This window comes from Hemiscyllium ocellatum, chromosome 18 (genome assembly GCF_020745735.1).
Source record: "Hemiscyllium ocellatum isolate sHemOce1 chromosome 18, sHemOce1.pat.X.cur, whole genome shotgun sequence".
NCBI classification, from domain to species: domain Eukaryota; kingdom Metazoa; phylum Chordata; class Chondrichthyes; order Orectolobiformes; family Hemiscylliidae; genus Hemiscyllium; species Hemiscyllium ocellatum.
In genome coordinates this window covers 42,101,545-42,120,071 of record NC_083418.1, presented here as the reverse complement: position 1 = coordinate 42,120,071, position 18,527 = coordinate 42,101,545, and the positions used below count along the sequence as shown (strand labels likewise).

The 18,527-nt window shown below is 40.1% G+C and overlaps 1 protein-coding gene across 3 annotated transcripts in view; it reads left to right on the top strand.

Moving 5' to 3' along the window:
* Positions 1-18,527, top strand: part of znf143b (zinc finger protein 143b) — a 98,081-nt gene that overhangs the window by 23,132 nt on the left and 56,422 nt on the right. For 2 of the 3 annotated variants that reach the window (XM_060838905.1, XM_060838906.1), the window contains exons 3-7: positions 3,700-3,792; positions 4,406-4,489; positions 9,510-9,590; positions 9,677-9,873; positions 10,218-10,292. In XM_060838905.1, coding sequence (XP_060694888.1) covers positions 3,700-3,792; positions 4,406-4,489; positions 9,510-9,590; positions 9,677-9,873; positions 10,218-10,292 — 530 coding nt within the window. The remainder of the gene's footprint in view (positions 1-3,699; positions 3,793-4,405; positions 4,490-9,509; positions 9,591-9,676; positions 9,874-10,217; positions 10,293-18,527) is intronic. The other variant, XM_060838907.1, reaches the window with a different exon arrangement.

The window sequence follows — 18,527 nt, the reverse complement described above, 5'->3', positions numbered from 1 at the left end:
CCTTGACCTGGGCGCTCCTTAATAGGATTTAGATATAATACCGAGCTAGAGTTAACAGTGAGCGCCCCACCCCCACCCCTCCCCACCCATACCTGAGTATATCTGATAGCACCAATGCCACGTACAAACACACATAACTATAAAATTACAACTCCAACAAATTACAGTTAAGTATAATAACATAAAATAGCAAGGGAAAACAACCCTGCTCCCAGAAGCAAAAGTAAAGTAGAGTAAAGTATCCACTTCTCCCCACGGAGTGTGGAAGAGGCAAGCCAACATAAATTGTCTCTTACGATTTATTTAAACGAGTCTAAAAGTTCCTTAGCCTCTTCTGGTGATCTAAAATTATACTCGGATCCTTCGTGGTTAAAGCATAACGTCGCTGGGTAGCGTAAGGTGTATTGAATATTTAAGTTCCTTAGACATTTCTTCACCTCATCAAACGCCTTCCTCCTTCGTGCCAAAGCCGGGGAGAAGTCCTGAAATAACATAATCTTGGATCCTTCATGGATCATGGCTTTAGGATCCTTTCCAAGATTTCTGGAGGCATCCAGGAGTATCTGCCTCTCCCTATAACTCTGCAGCCGGAACAGGACCGGGTGTGGGCGCTGGTTTGGGCCAGATCCGCGTACTGCGACCCGGTAGGCCCACTCCACCCTTACCCGGTCAGTTTCAGCCCCCAGGTTTAAAAGCTGGGGCAGCCATCGCTCCAGAAATACTGCTAACTGTCCCTTCTCTTCTTGTTCAGGGAGGCCCAGAAGACGGATATTCTTTCTCCGATTTCTATTATCCAAGTCATCCATGTAGATTTCAAAGGCCCTGACTCTCTGCTCCAGAGCTAGCACCTGTTCTGCAGCTGTTTGTGCTGCAGCCTCGGAGGTCGTGGCCTTTAGCTCCGCCCCCTTCACTCGGCCCTGTAATTCCTCAATAGCCTGGCTGTACTTTTGTAACTTTTCTTCGAATGAGTTCCATCTCTGTCTGGATTCTGCGATGAAATTGACGAGTGTCGTTTCCAGCCTGGCAATCATCTGTTCAAGGCCTGTTTTTACATCAGCTGCAGCCGGAGGAAGAGAGGAGGGTGGGGGAGGGGTCTTTGTTTTCTGAGAGCTGCGGGATCCCTTTGGTTTACTCATTATCCACTTAATATTAAACTGCTTAAATATAATAGTAAACAGCTAGTTAAGGTTAGAAATTTTTTTTGGGTGGTTTGGTAAGTGTGGTGGGGGTGAGTAACTCACTTTACCCAGGTTTTGGGAAGAGCACTGTAAACTCAGACTTGCTGAGTCGCCGCCATCTTGGATCTCCTCGCAAACGCCACTTGACAACACTCTTGACTGCCTCTTCATTACTTTGCCAATAATTGAAATTAGACTTACAGGATAGTAATTGGCTTGGTTGAAATTTTCCTGCTTTTTGTGAGCAGGGTGTACCTAGGCATGTTTCCATATTGTTAGGTAGATGCTAGTGTTGCAGCTGTATTAAAGTGGGTTGGCAGGGGGTGCAATTGTTTCCAGGAAACATATTTCTAATACTATTGCCAGAATGTTGTCAGGGTCCGTAGCCTGTGAATTACCACTGCTTTCAGCAGTTTCTCTATCATGTGGGGTGAATTGAATTGGCTGAAGACTGGCATCTGTGATGCTGGGGACCTTTGGAGGAGGCAGTGATGAATCATCCATTAGGCAGTTCATCCAGCCTTCAGCATTTTCTTTTACAAAATCACTCCCCAAGTGATATTTTGTGGAGTCTTTTTCAACTGTTAGTTGTTAATTGCCTACCATCATTCCTAGATCGTTGTGGCATTGCTGTAGAGCTTCGATCTGATTCATTGGTGAGGAATTACGCAGTCCTGTCTATTTAATTTTGATTCTGCTGTTTGATATGCAAGTAGGCCTGTGCTGTAGTTTCCATCTTAGTTTTAGATATGACTGGAACTGCATGAGGCATGCCCTCATGCACTCCCAGCTTGATGGTGACAGGAGAGTGAAGAATATCCAAGTCATTAGATTACACGTTGTAGTTGAATACAATTGTTCTGCTGTTGACAGTCTACAGCAACTCTTGATTGCCTAATATTGATTTGCTAGATCTTTTTTGAAGTTTATTTCATTCTGGCAGTGCCAAACAACATGAGGGAGGATATTTTCAAGATACATACAGGATTTTGTTTCCACAGTGACTGACAGGTGGACTGTTGTGCAGCCCAGCATCTGCTGCAGGTCGATTGGTGAGGATGAGGATGACAAAGTTTTTAACCTCTTGTTAGTCCTCCCACTCCTTGCCACATGTCCAGTTCATTGACTATATCCTTTCAGACTTGTCCACCTTGCTCAGTAGTGATACTCTCAAACTACTATTAGTGATATTGAAATCCCTCACCCACTGTACAACTTGTGACCTAGCCATCCTCAGTGCCTCCTCCTAAAGGTATTCAACATGGAGACAGTAGTTGATAATCAGCATGAGATTTCCTTGCCCATGGGATCTGGAGTCTCAGGACAGCTCTCTCCTGACTGTATATCACTATATCTCCGCCTCTGGGTAGTTCTGTCCTGCCCTGCGGCTGGATCTGGACATGCTTAGGGTATGATGATAGTTGTTTGGGACATTATCTGTAAGGTATGGCTATGTGAATATGACTATGTTAGGCTGCTGGTTGACTCGTCAGTAGGGCAAGTCACTCAGTTTTGAATTAGGGTTCCAGATGTTACTAAGATAATTGCAGGGCTGGGTGTGTCAGTCTGAGAGCAGGTGAAAGGAGGAAAGAGAAAATACTTCCTTCACAACTCTGACTGAATTGTTGAAGAGCAGGGAAGAAAATTAAGGGGTTAATTTATAGCACATAGCTTGATTAGAAAAAGATTTTGGACATCAATTTTTTTTGCTGTTTAAAATCTTTAATGTTTTCCAATGTCCCATAGAAAGTATATATGATTACAAGATCGAGCTGTACTAATCTGCAAGTATTTTGGTCAGTGTTTCTGTAAATGATACAAGGTTATCAATGACAGTATTGCGTTAACATAAGGATGACTAATACAGGTGTCATAGAACAGCAAACAAGCATCCACTTAGGAATGGGCGGGGTAGTGCAGTGGTAATGTCCCTACCTCTGACCGGGTGACCCAGGTTCAGATTTCACCTGTTCTAGAGATGTGTAAAAACATCTCTGAACAGGTTAATTAGAAAAAAATAAAATGAACATCCTACTGAAGCAAATTAAAATATTTATTTTTCAAATTTAAAGGAATGTAGTGGATTAGTTGGTGGTTCAAGGCATTTTACAGTGCATTAATTAATGTCTGTAGAGTGCCATGTGGATATTTCTTGATTTTAGTTGGAGACTATGTTAAGTTCCCTTATGTGCGTAGAATGATAATTGATAAGCACAGTGTCCTCTTGATTCTATTATGCTTCAAATCCATGTTAAATGGCACGGGCAAAATTAGACAGAATTTGTGTTGTAATGGTCAACGTAACGGGAAAAAAAAAATTGAATTTGGGAAGTACAGAATCACAAAAGTGATAATGCAGCTTTTGTAAACATTATTGCTCAGTTTCTCCAATTGCTTTTCATCAACTACCCAATAATGTATGCGTGTGTGTGGATGTATGTAGGGGGAAAATTGTTCAACTTGTGTACAAAATTATTTTATGATATGCCCATTTCGAACAGTAATGAGTCTTTTTATTTAGATGGTGATCGACTGGAAAATATGGACGGTGTGAGTTTACAAGCTGTTACTCTTGCAGATGGAACTACAGCATATATTCAACACAATCCTAAAGGTGTAGACTTTCTTGGTGAATTTCTAATTATACAACAATTCTTCTATTTAATCTGTTTGTTTTCCATAATTTGGTCTCCTGATATTATCTAGTTTACAGCTATAACTTTCAGCTCGATGTTAAACACAAAATATGTATAAGGAAGTAAATGTGTGCCATACCTATAAACCTTAACTAGTTCTCAATCACCACAATGTAAACATTTATCCACATCTTGGATTTCCTCTGTTGACATATGAATGATTCCTCGGCACAGCCACCCTCTAATACCCCAAATTGAATGAACCTGTACATTGCATGTAAGCAATATGGGCATTAAAACACACCTACGGCTCCCTTCACCACTTTAACAGCAGGAATCACTGATCATGAATAGTATATGCAACAGATTTTCTTTTAGTCATTTTAGCCTAGGGATACTGTAAGCAATTTTAATACCCTGTTGCTGTTCTGACTGAACTCTGGTGATTCTGACCTGAACAGGGTTAGTTCCTGGAACATTCCTGATCTGGATTTTGCAGCAGTGACACCACAAGTTATTACATGTTGTGCATGGAAGAACCTTCATTTTCTTTATGTTATAAGGTTATAAGATATACTTAATGTTTTTCAGATGGGAAGTTAATTGATGGTCAAGTAATTCAACTAGAGGATGGTTCTACAGCATATGTCCAACAAGTTTCAGTCCCAAAATCAGGTGAGTGGTGACCAAGAATGTAAGCTAGATGCAAGATATATGCTGGAACTTGCATAAGTTAACCTTATCTTGCTTTGTATCAACTTAGGTTGACAGCAGTTGCGGTGTGAATGCAATTGTAAACTTTTATTTGAATAGATAAAACTAAAAGTGAAACTGTTCTCAATATTTCAGATATAATTGTATGGATTTAAATTTTTTTTAATTCAATATGACATAACATAAAACATTGCACTTATTTCATGCAGTGTCAGAAAGAACAATACTGATGGCTTTGTATACATAAGCAATTTTAGAGATTGTTATTTATCAGCTTTGTTGTTTGTGTCAGGAAATTGTGCAGGAGTCAAGAAGGGACCTAAAGTGAGGAAAGAAACAAAAATTGAAATTCTGCTTCCAAATAGCTTGCACCTGGAATAGTGTTGCCAGTGTCAACTTAATTTGTAGTTCTGTTCTAAATTAGAAGTGTGTAGGTTCCAATCTTATTACCTGACCACGCTATCAAAGCTCATCCTTGTACAAAGAATGTTGCAAGGTCAGAGATACTGTCTTTTGGGTGAGACATTAAACTTGCCTGTTCCCTTAGGAAGCTGTAAAAGTCTTTAGAAGTGCAGCTAGTAATAGAACTGCACCTTCCAACATGACAACTTATTTGATCTGCACTACCAAAGCCAATTCTCAAATATTCATTTTCTATTTGTGAACTTTGCTGTCTACAAGCTGATTGCTACATTTGCCTTTTTGTAACCGTGATTTTTAAAAAATTGTTCTTTCTTGGAATGTGGACATTACTGGCTGGGCCAGAATTTATTTCCCTGAGAAGGGAAAGCCTCCTGGAACTACTGATGGTTCCCCCAGGGTTTAAGTTCGCCCACAGTCCACACTGAGGAAAAGTGTTCAAGATTTTGATCCAGTGACAGTGAAGGAATGGCAATATAATTTCAAGCTATGATGATGTGTTGCTTGGAGGGAACGTGTTGTAGAGGATAGTATTGCGAGGATGATTCAGGAGAAGAGTGAAAGTAGCAGGGTGGTTGTTATGGGGGACTTTAACTTCCCAGATATTGACTGGGAAAGCTATAGTTCGAGGTCGTTAGATGGGTTGGTGTTTGTCCAATGTGTGCAGGAGGGTTTCCTGACACAATATGTAGACAGGCCAACAAGAGGTGAGGCTATACTGGATTTGGTTCTAGGTAATGAACCAGGCCAGGTGTTAGACTTGGAGGTAGGTGAGCACTTCGGGGACAGTGACCACAACTCGGTGACTTTTACTTTAGTGATGGAGAGGGATAAGTGTGCACTGCAGGGCAAGAGTTATAGCTGGGGGCTGGGAAATTATGATGCGGTGAGGCATGACTTAGGATGTGTGGATTGGAAAAACAGGCTTCAAGAGAAGAATACTAATGATATGTGGAGATTGTTCCAGGAACAGCTACTGAGTGTCCTTGATAAGTATGTATCAGTCAGGCATGGAGTTAAGGGTCTTGTGAAGGAGCCGTGGTTTAATAAGGAATTGGAATCCCTTGTGAAAGGGAAGAAGGCGGCATATGTAAAGATGAGGCGTGAAGGTTCAGTTGGGGCGATTGAGAGTTATAAGGTAGCCAGGAAGGATCTAAAGAGAGAGCTAAGAGCAGCAAGAAGGGGACATGAAAAGTCCTTAGCTGGTAGGATTAGGGAAAATCCAAAGGCTTTCTATAGGTATGTCAGGAATAAAAGGATGACTAGGGTAGGTATCGGTCCAGTCAAGGATAGTAGTGGGAAATTGTGCGTGGAGGCGGAGGAGATTGGAGAGACACTAAATCAATACTTTTCGTCAGTATTCACTCAGGAACAGGACACTGTTGCTGGTGTGAATATTGAGTCACAAGTGATTAGAATGGATGGCATTGAAGTATGTAGGGAAGAGGTTTTGGGAATACTGGAAAGGATGAAAATAGATAAGTCTCCTGGGCCTGATGGCATTTATCCTAGGATCCTCTGGGAAGCTAGGGAGGAGATAGCAGAGCCATTGGCCTGGATTTTTATGTTGTCATTGTCAACGGGAATAGTACCAGAAGACTGGAGGATGGCGAATGTGGTCCCCTTGTTCAAGAAGGGGAGTAGGGATAGCCCGAGTAACTATAGGCCAGTGAGTCTGACTTCTGTGGTGGGCAAAGTCTTAGAGAGAATTGTAAGGGATAAGATTTATGAACATCTGGATAGGAATAACGTGATCAAGGATAGTCAGCATGGTTTTGTGAAGGGCAGCTCGTGCCTCACAAACCTTATTGAGTTCTTTGAGCAGGTGACTAAGGAGGTGGACGAGGGTAAAGCAGTAGATGTTGTGTATATGGATTTTAGTAAGGCGTTCGATAAGGTACCCCATGGTAGGCTAATGCAAAAACTACGGAGGTATGGCATTGAGGGTGCATTAGAGGTTTGGATTAGAAATTGGCTGGCTAGAAGGAGACAGAGGGTAGTAGTTGATGGTATAGGTTCATCTTGGAGTGCAGTTACTAGCGGTGTACCTCAAGGATCTGTTTTGGGACCGTTGCTTTTTGTTATCTTTATAAATGATCTAGAGGAGGGGCTTGAAAGCTGGGTGAGTAAGTTTGCGGGTGACACAAAAGTTGGTGGAGTTGTGGATAGTGAGGAAGGATGTGGCAGGTTACAGCGGGATATAGACAAGTTGCAAAGCTGGGCAGAAAGGTGGCAAATGGAATTCAATGTAGCTAAGTGTGAAGTCATTCACTTTGGTAGGAGTAACAAGAAGATGGATTACTGGGCTAATGGTAGGCTACTTGGTAGTGTGGATGAGCAGAGGGATCTTGGTGTCCATGTACACAGATCTCTGAAAGTTGCCACCCAGGTAAATAGTGCTGTGAGGAAGGCATATGGTGTACTGGGCTTTATTGGCAGAGGAATTGAGTTCCGGAGTCCTGAGGTCATGTTGCAGTTGTATAAGACTCTGGTGCGGCCTCATCTGGAGTATTGTGTGCAGTTTTGGTCGCCATACTATAGGAAGGATGTGGAGGCATTGGAACGAGTGCAGAGGAGGTTTACCAGGATGTTGCCTGGTATGGTAGGAAAATCGTATGAGGAAAGACTGAGGCACTTGGGGCTGTTCTCATTGGAGAAAAGAAGGTTTAGGGGAGATTTGATAGAGGTGTACAAGATGATTAGGGGTTTAGATAGGGTAGACACTGAGAACCTTTTTCCGCTAATGGAGTCAGCTGTTACAAGGGGACACAGCTTTAAATTAAGGGGTGGAAGGTATAGGACAGATGTTAGGGGTAGATTCTTTACACAGTGAGTTCATGGAATGCCCTGCCAGTAGCAGTGGTGAACTCTCCCTCTTTATGGTCATTTAAGCGGGCATTGGATAGGCATTTGGAAGTTATTGGGCTAGTGTAGGTTAGGTAGGATTCGGTCGGCGCAACACTGAGGGCCGAAGGGCCTGTACTGCGCTGTATTTTTCTATGTTCTCTGTTCTATGTGTTACAAAAATATCTGTAAAGTAGTTTGAAACAATATGAGGCCTTCGGTTTTCTTAAATTTGAGATGCTTGCCAATGATTCGTGTTTATCATGCATTATCTTGAGCACTCCCTCCCTCTGCAACAGGCTTCCCCACTCACTTCAGCACACTGTTCTCCTACACACCTGGTGGGTTCTCCGCAGCATGCAAATAATTTCAAATGACTCATATTTGTCGTAAAGCAAAGAGTGACATCTTTCCTCTCTGCTGGAGATATCCCATTCAGAAAACAAATATTTATTCCATCTAAATGTATAAAGCACTAAATTTAAATGGTTGCAATCCAAGGTGTAGATGAAATTCTTGCTGAGAAACAAAATGTAGAATTTCTATATTTTTAAATTAATCTTCCTTGGACTGTAGCATCTCTGGTCAGGCCAGCATTTGCTGCTCATCCTTAACTGCTCTAAATAAATTGGTGGTGAACCACCTTTTTGAAAACTGCAGCATCCCTGTAGTGGAGTGGTACACTTGACTGGGCCACCAGTCAATTTCAGAGGACAGTCAAGAGCCAACTTCATTACTGCGTTTCTCAAGTCACGTGTTGGACACACTGGATAAGGATGGCAGAATAACTTCCCTCTAGGACTTAAGCAAGCCGAATGGATTTTTAAGATCATCAATTAATTGACCATTAAACTATTACTAAGTTGAGCTTTCGATTCCAGATATTACGAATTAAATATAAATTCCACCAGCTATTCTAGTAATGATTGAACAAGTTCTCCTAAGCATTGGCCTGAACTCTGATTACTAGTCCAGTGCCATTATCACTGTGCCACTATCGGCCCTGTGTTATTGGTGTGAAATGGAGCAAATACTTGGGGCCATTATATGTACCAGAGTCGAGAGTGTGGTGCTGGAAAAACACACAGCAGGTCAGGAAGCCTCCGAGAAGCAGTAGAATTGATGTTTCGGGCATCAGCCCTTCATCAGGAATCGGCATGTTAAAAAGAAAAATATTTTCAGTGTCTTCACTCCCTTGGATAACCTTTCGTGTCCATTCTTTACAGTTTCAGTTGTGATGAAGACATCACAGTGGGATACCGATCTTATACTCGCCTGAGAAACAAAGAATGAAACTTTATACCTAATATTATTGGATAGCTGCAATAACAAAAAAAAATTAGAAAAACTGAGCGGGTCAGGTAGTATCTGTGGAGACAAACAGGATTTCTGATGAAGTGTAACCTCTCTCCTTCACAACAGATCTGTTTCTCTTCACTACCTGAATTCTCTTTTTCAGCATTTTCGGTTATAATTTCAAATTTCCAGCATTCACAATGTTTTGCTTTTGTATTATTGGATGGCTGCCTGGAGCAAGATTGCAGACTGATGTTTTTAATCTCAATAGCTCAACTGCATTAACATATAATGATAACTTTATTTTTATGACTATGTTAGCAATACATAGAACTGCTGAGCCATTGTGGTACTACTACTTTCCTATTACAATAACTCAAAATTTATTCAAAAACTCCTTGTGCTGACTGCTCTCTTGCAGGAGATTGTTTGCGTTTTGAGGATGGACAGGCAGTCCAACTAGAGGACGGATCAACAGCGTTTATCCATCATACACCAAAAGGTAATTCATTAAGGGTTACAGTAAAACTATCATCAAAGAACAAGGACACTATTCATAATTTCCTTTCTTCCTTTTTTATTATAAAGATGGCTATGATCCAAATGCAGTGCAAGCAGTCCAGTTGGAAGATGGAACTACTGCCTATATCCACCATACAATACAAGTTCCACAATCTGACACTATTCTTACCGTTCAAGCTGATAGCACCCTGGCAGGATTACATACAGGAGAAACCACAGTAGATCCTGAGACCATCACTGCACTTGAACAGTATGCTACAAAAGTGAGTGTTTGTTTAAATGTCAGCAGTGTAATAACAATTGACACTTTGATCTTTCGATCTTTCATTCAAATTATTTCATACAATTTAATTTTTAATGTTTTGTATAAGTGTTTAAAATATATTTAGAGTTTTAAAATAATCTGTCAGTGTTGTCCTCGAGATGCACTACTGAAACTCCTGAGTAAAAGGGGAATGTTTGTTATTGTTAGGTGCTGAAGGAGTACATGGCAGGAAACTGAATAGATGTCAATAGTTGTGAAAAGTAAAAATATTAGGCATCAATTTATATTACTGTTTAAAAATATTTCTTAGCATTTTATCTAATTGTATTTTTTTTTGTGTAGGTAACAGCTGATGGAAGCGAGAATGTCAGTAGTACAGGATTAGTGAATGAGAGTGATCATGAGAAAAAAATGCAGGTAAACATTCATGAATAAAAGAATTGGAGCAGTAACATTGATTTTTATTTCAGTCTGATTTCATTGATACTGTCCCTCTCGTAACTCTTCTGGCACCTGTTTAGTATATTCCCACTCAGAAAGGTCTGCTTTTGGACCCAGCACTTCTTGAACCTAAATCCTCATTCCTGGACATCAGCACCCTACCTACCAGAACACCAGCTCTTGGAGCTAAACCATGACCAAAGGTTTTTCCAGCAACTCCTGCCCTGCAAGTGCATACTTAGCTTGTTGCTTGCTGCTCCTCCAATCACAGGTTGCTTGACTCTCACGTTTGTTACTTTAAAAAGCACAAGAAAGGATCAGCCTGTGATTGGAATAGCTTCTCCTTGCCATTTCTTTCCATTCTGTTTACAGGGACACCTTTTCTCTGATCTGTCATAAATGAATGTTAAACTTTTGGGGGCAATTTACCTGCCACCCATGTGAATTTTGAGTTCTGATTGGTAGCAGATATTATATTATATGTATTACATAAGTATACCTTTATAGGCATGTGCGCATCTTTGAATTAAGTTTTAAAAATACTTTGCTTCCAGTCTTTTGGGAATGATTTTATGTGAAGAAAAATTACTTGACTAGGAGCTCTGCTTAGAAGCTGGATCATAATAATAAAGGTTGCAGCAAATGTTTGTTATACAGGTTGTAGGTTTGCTCACTGAGCTGGAAGGTTTATTTTCAGACGTTCTGTCACCATAATCCGGTGAAGCATTGGCGTTATGTCCTGCTTTCTATTTGTGTCTTGGTTTCTTAAGGTGGATGATATCATTCCTGAGCCTTTTTCTCAGAGGTTGTAAATGGAATAACGAGCAGCAGAAAAAAATATCTATAGGGCATATTCAAGAAGAACAGGTACCCAATAAACACAGTCTGCCGATTGAAAGATTCTTGTTGTCTCGAGGAATTAAGGGCTACAGGGAGAACGCTGGTAAGTGGAGTTGAAATGCCCATCAGCCATGATTGAATGGCGGAGTGGACTCGATGGGCCGAATGGCCTTACTTCCACTCCTATGTCTTATGGTCTTATGATTCCTAAACAACAAACCCAAACAAGCAGACACGACACGCTCAGAAACTCTAGTCACATTATCACACATCAGAGACGTATCTGAAATGACTATTAAACTACGCTGACACCTTGGCATCATGGTAGCCTGCAACCTACCAACACAGTGAAATCGTGGCTGATGAACCTATAGGATCCTATACCAACAACCATCAAAACGAATGTCATTTACAAAATACCATGCAAGGACTATAACAAACACTTCATTGGACAGACAGAAGATACACGAACACCAACTAGCCACCAAAAGACATGATCCACTATCATTAGTATCCTTACATACAGACGAAGAAGAACATCATCTTGACTGGGGCAACACATCCATTCCAAGACAGGCTAAACCGAGACAGGCATGGGAATTCTAGAGGCCTGGTATTCAAACCGGAACTCCATCAATAAACACATTGATTTGTACTAATTTACCAACCTCTGAGAAAAAGAACCAAAAATGGCATCACCCACCTTGAGAGACCAAGATACATAAATGGAAAATGAACCATATCACCAACACTCACCGGAGGGAAGCTCACTGATGATGTTACTTAGCATGGTGATGAAATGTCTGAAAACAAACCTTCCAGCTCAGTGAGCAAACTTACAACCTTAACCTCCACCTGAGCTACAAATCTTCTCAAAAATGTTTGCTATACAATTATGACGTGAAAATATAAAATTAGGGAGAGATATTGCAATCAAATCACAGTCACATAGGATTCCATTTATGTTGAAAAACTGCTGTAGGAATGTTGGAGGTGAAAAGAAGTTAGAGATTAGGTGGCAAGAGATAAGGGTTGAGGATGGGTTTTTGAAGAGAAAGGGAGGAGAGAGGCATTTACAATGTCAGTCAGCAAAGGGGTCTGGAAATTAAGTCCAGCGCTCAGCAGTTTAAATGGAATTTGAAATTCTATGCAATGATCAGACTATGATCACTATTGCATAAAAGATGCTTTCCAATGAATTAATTAATTAATCTCACCTAATTACACATTACTAAATCCAGAATAGCCTGCTCCCTGGTTGATTCCCTAACATATTGCTACAAACAAGCAATTTCTAATACATTCAATAATAAACTCTTCCTTGAGGCTACCCTTGCAAAGTTGTTTAATTCAGTCTATACGTACAGTACAATCGTCTGTGATTATTGCCATACCTTTTGTACAGCGTCCATTGCAGAACTACAGCACTGCTTGGGGAATCTGTGCACCAGGGATTCTTTTCTTTCTCTTTTTGCATTTCTACCCAGACTGATTCAAGATCTTCATTCCTACCAAGTAATTACATTCACTGTCTCTAGATAGCTACTTTCCATAACCACATCGAACGTCTTACTCATGAACACCAATCCAAAGTATTCAATTAAAGTCCTACCTATGCCCTCTGGCTCCATGCACAAATTATCATTACTCTTTCCCTAGTTACCCTTCTTTCCTTAATGTACTTGAAAAGCAACTTGGGATTTTCCTTTATGTTACCTTTATTCTTTCTGCCCATTTTTTTTTGCTGCTCTTGTCTTCGTTTTTAAATTTCCCCTTGAACATTTGGTACTCCTGTAGGGTTTCTCTGGTTTGAGCCCTTGGTTGCTGCCATAAGCTTCCCTTTTTCTCTTTAATCTGATCCTGTGTTTCCCTTGATATCCAAGGTGAGCTGAATTTGTTGGATCCACTGTTAGTCTTTATTAGAATATGTTGGCCTTGTACTCTCTCTCTCTTTTTTTATTGAATGCACCCCACTGCTCTGATACACATTTACCTAAAAGTATTTGCTCCCAATCCCCTCTGACCAAATTATACCTGATTGTATTAAAATGGCCTTCCCCTTGTTCAGAAGTCTAATTTCAGGCCCATCCTTGTTCTTTTTCCATAACAATAATGGATCCTACAGAGTTATGACTGCTGTCTGCAAAATGCTCACCAGCTGATACTTGCGCAGCTTCATTACCTAAAACCACTTCCTCCCCTGTAAGGCTTTTTACATACTGGCTTAAAAAGCGCTTTTGGGTGCATTTTAAGAAGTCTGTTCCTTTTAAACATTCAGTGTATGATTACCTCAGCTATCGTTGTGGAAATTGAAATCCTCTATCACTAACCTATTACTTCTACATGTCTCTGAAATTTGCCTGTCTTCTCTTATGTCTCCCTCAGATGGTAGTACACTCCCAACAATGTTATTGCTCCTGTTTGGTTTTAAGTTCTATATTTGTACACTCTGCCCCTTTCTTTCACACTCTGGGTGCCATTATCTGAATAGCTGCCCGTTGGCTTCATTTGAACTGTGCTGGGATCAATATACCAGTACAGTTCTCTTCTATCCCAGTATTGGTATCAGTGCCCTATGAACTGAAACATTTAACTCCTAGATTTTAATTTGGCTCGGGTAGGAGTTAGCTCCGAATTGTTCAAATCCTTTCGGCAGAACATCCTTCTTAGTCAAGTCAATTTTGATTGTACCAAAGTGGATAATGGCAACTGAATACCTTCCTTCCCAAGCCAAGCTCTTTTCTAGCCATGAGGGGACATCTTTAACCCTGACACCTGACAATCTTTGGGACTTCTGCCCAAGCGGCAGAGAACAGTATCTGTTGCCCAAATTATCCAATACTACTACTTCAGTCCTATTTCCTCTCCCTATTTGATGGCTTCCCATATCTTGATCAGTTTGCTTCTTTATTCTTCCATACAGCTTGCAAGAGCCCACATAACTGTTGAACAGTTTCGGGGAACAAGACTTCTTGGCACTGCTTCCAAGTCCTCATACCTGTCTCACCTGCAGTCACCTTCTGTCCCTGGTTAGCGACCAAATTTGAATGAACACTGAAGTTGCCGCCTTGAGCAAAGTGCCCAGTTAATTTCATTGTCTTTGATGTGAAGCAATGTCTGCAGCTCAGACTCCAGCTCAACTCTGATCCAAAGTTCCTTGAGCTGCAAACACTTATTACAAATAATCTGATCACTTTGGTGTCCAGCAGCTTCTACATGGTGTGACAGCAATACATCACCTGACCTGTTATCAAAATTGTATTTTTAATTTATTATTTAATTTCTCTGGAATAGTTGCTCTTTATACTGTATTGTAATTTTTCTTTTAAAACACCGATATCCTTCTTTTACCTAAGCTATTTTAAAGAAATGAGAGCAAAAATGACTATCAATTCATTCTGATCCCATTCCACCATGAGGTAGGCCTTTGTTTCAGTGTCTTCCGTCATTTTCTGTTCATCCTTTGTAGATATTACTTTTTTTTAGATAAGCCTTATTTAAAGCACTTCTTTCTCCTGCTGTCCTGAATTTCCACTTTGAACCAAATTCCCAGTTATATTCACTCTGCCTTTGTCTGACCCAGGTAAAGTCTCCACACACTGATACCAACTTGAATGTACAGGGCACAATTTCAAAATTTATAGATTATACAAAAGTTGGAAGTACAGCAACCTTTGTTTTAACTAGCACTTTATGAACCAGTACTCTTGATTAACCAGCACAAATCATATATATCTGAAATACTGGAAGTTTACAGTTTCATCACAATCCCATTATGTCTGAGTAGTCAGTTCAGGGTGAAAGTGAGAAGGCTCTCTGCTGATGTTTTATTTAAGGCAAAGTTGCATTATTTAAGTGATTTATGCTGTAAATAAAGTATAACATTGATTATGTATACCTCCAGAATTATGTTTCTATAACTGTGTTTGCATTGATTATGTGGACTTCTTGATTAACCATAATATTTGATCAACTGACATATTCCTGGTCCCGTAGGTCCCAGTTAATAAAATGTTTGCTGTTTTGTGAACTGTGAGAAGACTAGTCCTGTATTTCAAAGGGACCCAGACAGGTTGGTGGACTGAATAGGCAAGCGACAAATGAAACTAAATGCAGAGAAGTGTAAAATTATTAATTTGGCAGGAAGATGAAGGAGGGGCAAAATAAAACAAAGGGTACAACTTTAAAATGGGTGTAGGACCAGAGGAATGTGTGGAAACCATTCCTATTAGTGGAATGATTGAGAATGAGGGCATCAACTTGAGGTGAATAGCAAAAGAAACAGAGCTGTGAGGAATTTTCTTTTAAGTGGCAAGTGGTTAAGATCCATAGAAGAACAAATTACTGGACTGTTGTGAGATTGTGAATGCTTCTTTGAGGACCAAGATGACTGCAGTCGATCCTGTGTGGCACCAGTTATCAATTGTGTGACTTCTATTTGATTATCCAGTGCAGCACTGAGAACAATTTCTGCCTCTACAACATTGGAAGCTAAAACTTCATATTGTATTGTAGCTAGGTCAGAAAGTGCTATTATGGATTTAAGCACCATTTGTGTGGTGAAAGGGCTTGGATTCCAGCCTTGCATGATGCTCTGTGTTACATTGGATCAAACTCCTGCACATTTGACAATGAAAGAAAACTATATGACTCAACTCCCAATGCTTGAATTAAGTTAGTTTGCATATTAATCAATTTTCTTCTCTAAGCTACAATATCAAACTTCTCATTTGAGTCTCTCATAACAAATCTCATGAAAGTTGCTGTCCAATGAGTTAGCACGAGTTATCCCTGTCAAGTTTCCATGTGTGGATCCTGGTTCCATATTAGCCTTTAAAGTTCATATGGTCCTGTATCCTGGTGACCATGAGTATCTAATCTTTTGACAGTGCTTCTTGCCTTTGTCCTTTTTCCTGAAGTTGCTGTGGTTGGCCAAGTGACAGTTGTTGGATGTAGAAATGTGAAAGAGAAAAATTCTGGTCAAAACTCAATACACAAGAGGGCAGCAGGCACATTTACTCCCGAACTTGCCTGTGAAAGCTCACCCATGGAGGTGTCAGAGTAAAGACCCCTGCAAGTAAATGGATGAAAACTTTAATCATAGGCTGTTTATCTCCTGTGTTTACTGATATTAGGCTCACTATTAGCAGCAAGACGAGAGAGGAACAGCAAGGTACATGGCAGCATCCAGTCAAGGAGAGGGTGGGAAGAAGTGAGCAAAGCTAGGGGCTGGGGTCCTAGAAGTGAGGTCATGAAGCCATGCCTGAGGCTGGAGAGGAAGTGAGGCTGCCAAGTGATGAGAGAAGAGCTGCACAGTATAGGAGCAAGGGGCTACATAGGATGGAAAGATGCCAAAGGTGTTAAGGGTGTGAAAAGGGAAAGAGTGGTTCTCATGGGAAGGATAGAGTTTTATACCACTCGTCAAAAGAATTCTCAGTAAATTTGGAAAAGGTAAACTGAGTTAATGAATTCCTTGCAATTTCATGTGGAGTCTCTCAATTAAAGCTGCAGGAGTTCAAGATCTACCAATGGCTGAAAATGATGTGAATGCTGTTGCAATGAGCATTGTGTAAATTGTACAATTAATATTGAACAGTTTTGTAAAGGTTTGTGCTACCTTATGTCTAAGCAATGAATTACTTGAGACACAGTGACTGTGTTAGAGACAAAAAATACAACTGTTTAGCTGCAGCCATACCAGTCTATGGCAAGCATATTTAAGGTGATGGCTTTTCTATGTAGAAGTGTTTGTCAGATTTCTTTTATTTTAGAGAAAGCATTTATTGGATTGTCCCTATTTAAATACTGACATGTCAAGAAAGTTAATGCACACCTTGTGTGTGTGGCTTTAAATTTAATGGAACAGTGATAATTATTGGGAATGTCGATGAATTCTTCTAATTTTGTTTGTGTGCGAGTCCAAATTCCACAAATATCACATTACACAAATATAATACAAAGTGATTGCATTGTGTAATGAAAGTGTCGCTGCAAAAAGAGCCCTTTAAAATCATGGTACTACAGTATTGGAGTTCCTACTGGAATTTTCAGGAATGGGAATCTGAGAAGAATTACCCAGAATTTCTTTTCTCTCTGAATCGATATGGTGTTTCAAAAGTTTGTATTTGATTTTTTCAGCTTACCGAGCTGTTGTTAGATACAGTGTGTTATGGTCATGGCCTTCATTGCAACATGTCTGGATGAGACAGACTTGACAAGCCAAATGCTTTATTTCCTCTCTAATTTTTTTTACATGTTTGAAGCAAGAAGGAGGGATTATGAGAATGTAATAAAATTCTTTTACTCCAATTTGAGATGATAATAGATACTTGGATTGAAGAATTTTAACAGCTGATTTGGGCAAAGTAGACATTGTGCATCAGGGAGAAGCATCAGGATTGGATGAACTTCCGTTGAATTTTGTCAATATTAGGAAAAGTTAAAAGGGGCGAATCTTGTTTGAAGAGATGTTGAAGTACGAATTTGTCCATTAATAGTGATGTAAAAGCAAAACACAGTATTTTTATTTTATTAATAGTGGTTTGCCTAAATTTATGAGGAATAAGTAAAGATTAGAAGGATTTTGACACACATTACAGTATTTAGTATTGATAGAGACATAGAGATGTACGGCATGAAAACAGACCCTTCGCTATAACTTGTCCATGCTGAGCAGATATCCTAGATAAATCTAATCCCATTTGTTAGCATTTGGCCCGTATCCCTCTAAACCTTCCCTATTCATATAACCATCCAGATGCTTTTTAAATGTTATAATTGTACCAGCCTCCACCACTTCCTCTGGCAACTCATTCCATACACATGCCACCCTCTGTGTGAAAACGTTGCCCCTTCGGCCCCTTTTAAATCTTTCCCTCTTGCCCTCTAGTTTTGGAATGTTTTACAACATTCTTCCTATAGCAGGGAGATCAGAATTGCACACAATATTCCAAACGTTGTCTAACCAATGTCCTGAACAGCTGCTACATGACATCCCAACTCCTACACTCAATGCACTGACCAATAAAAGCAAGCATGCCAAACACCTTCACTAAACTGTCCACTTTCAAGGAACTATGAACCTGCTCTCCAAGGTCTCTTTGTTCAGCAACACTCCTCAGGACATTGCTATCAAGTGTATAAGTCTTGCTTGATTTGCCTTTCCAAATTGCAGCGCCTCACATTTATCTAAACTAAATTCCATCTGCCACTCCTCACCTCATTGGCCCATCCGATCAAGATCCCGTTGTATTATGAGGTAACCTTTTTTGCTGTCCACTACACCTCTAATTTTACAAGCATACAAACCGTACCTCCTATGTTCACATCCAAATCACTTATATAAATGACAAAAACCAGTGGATCCAATAC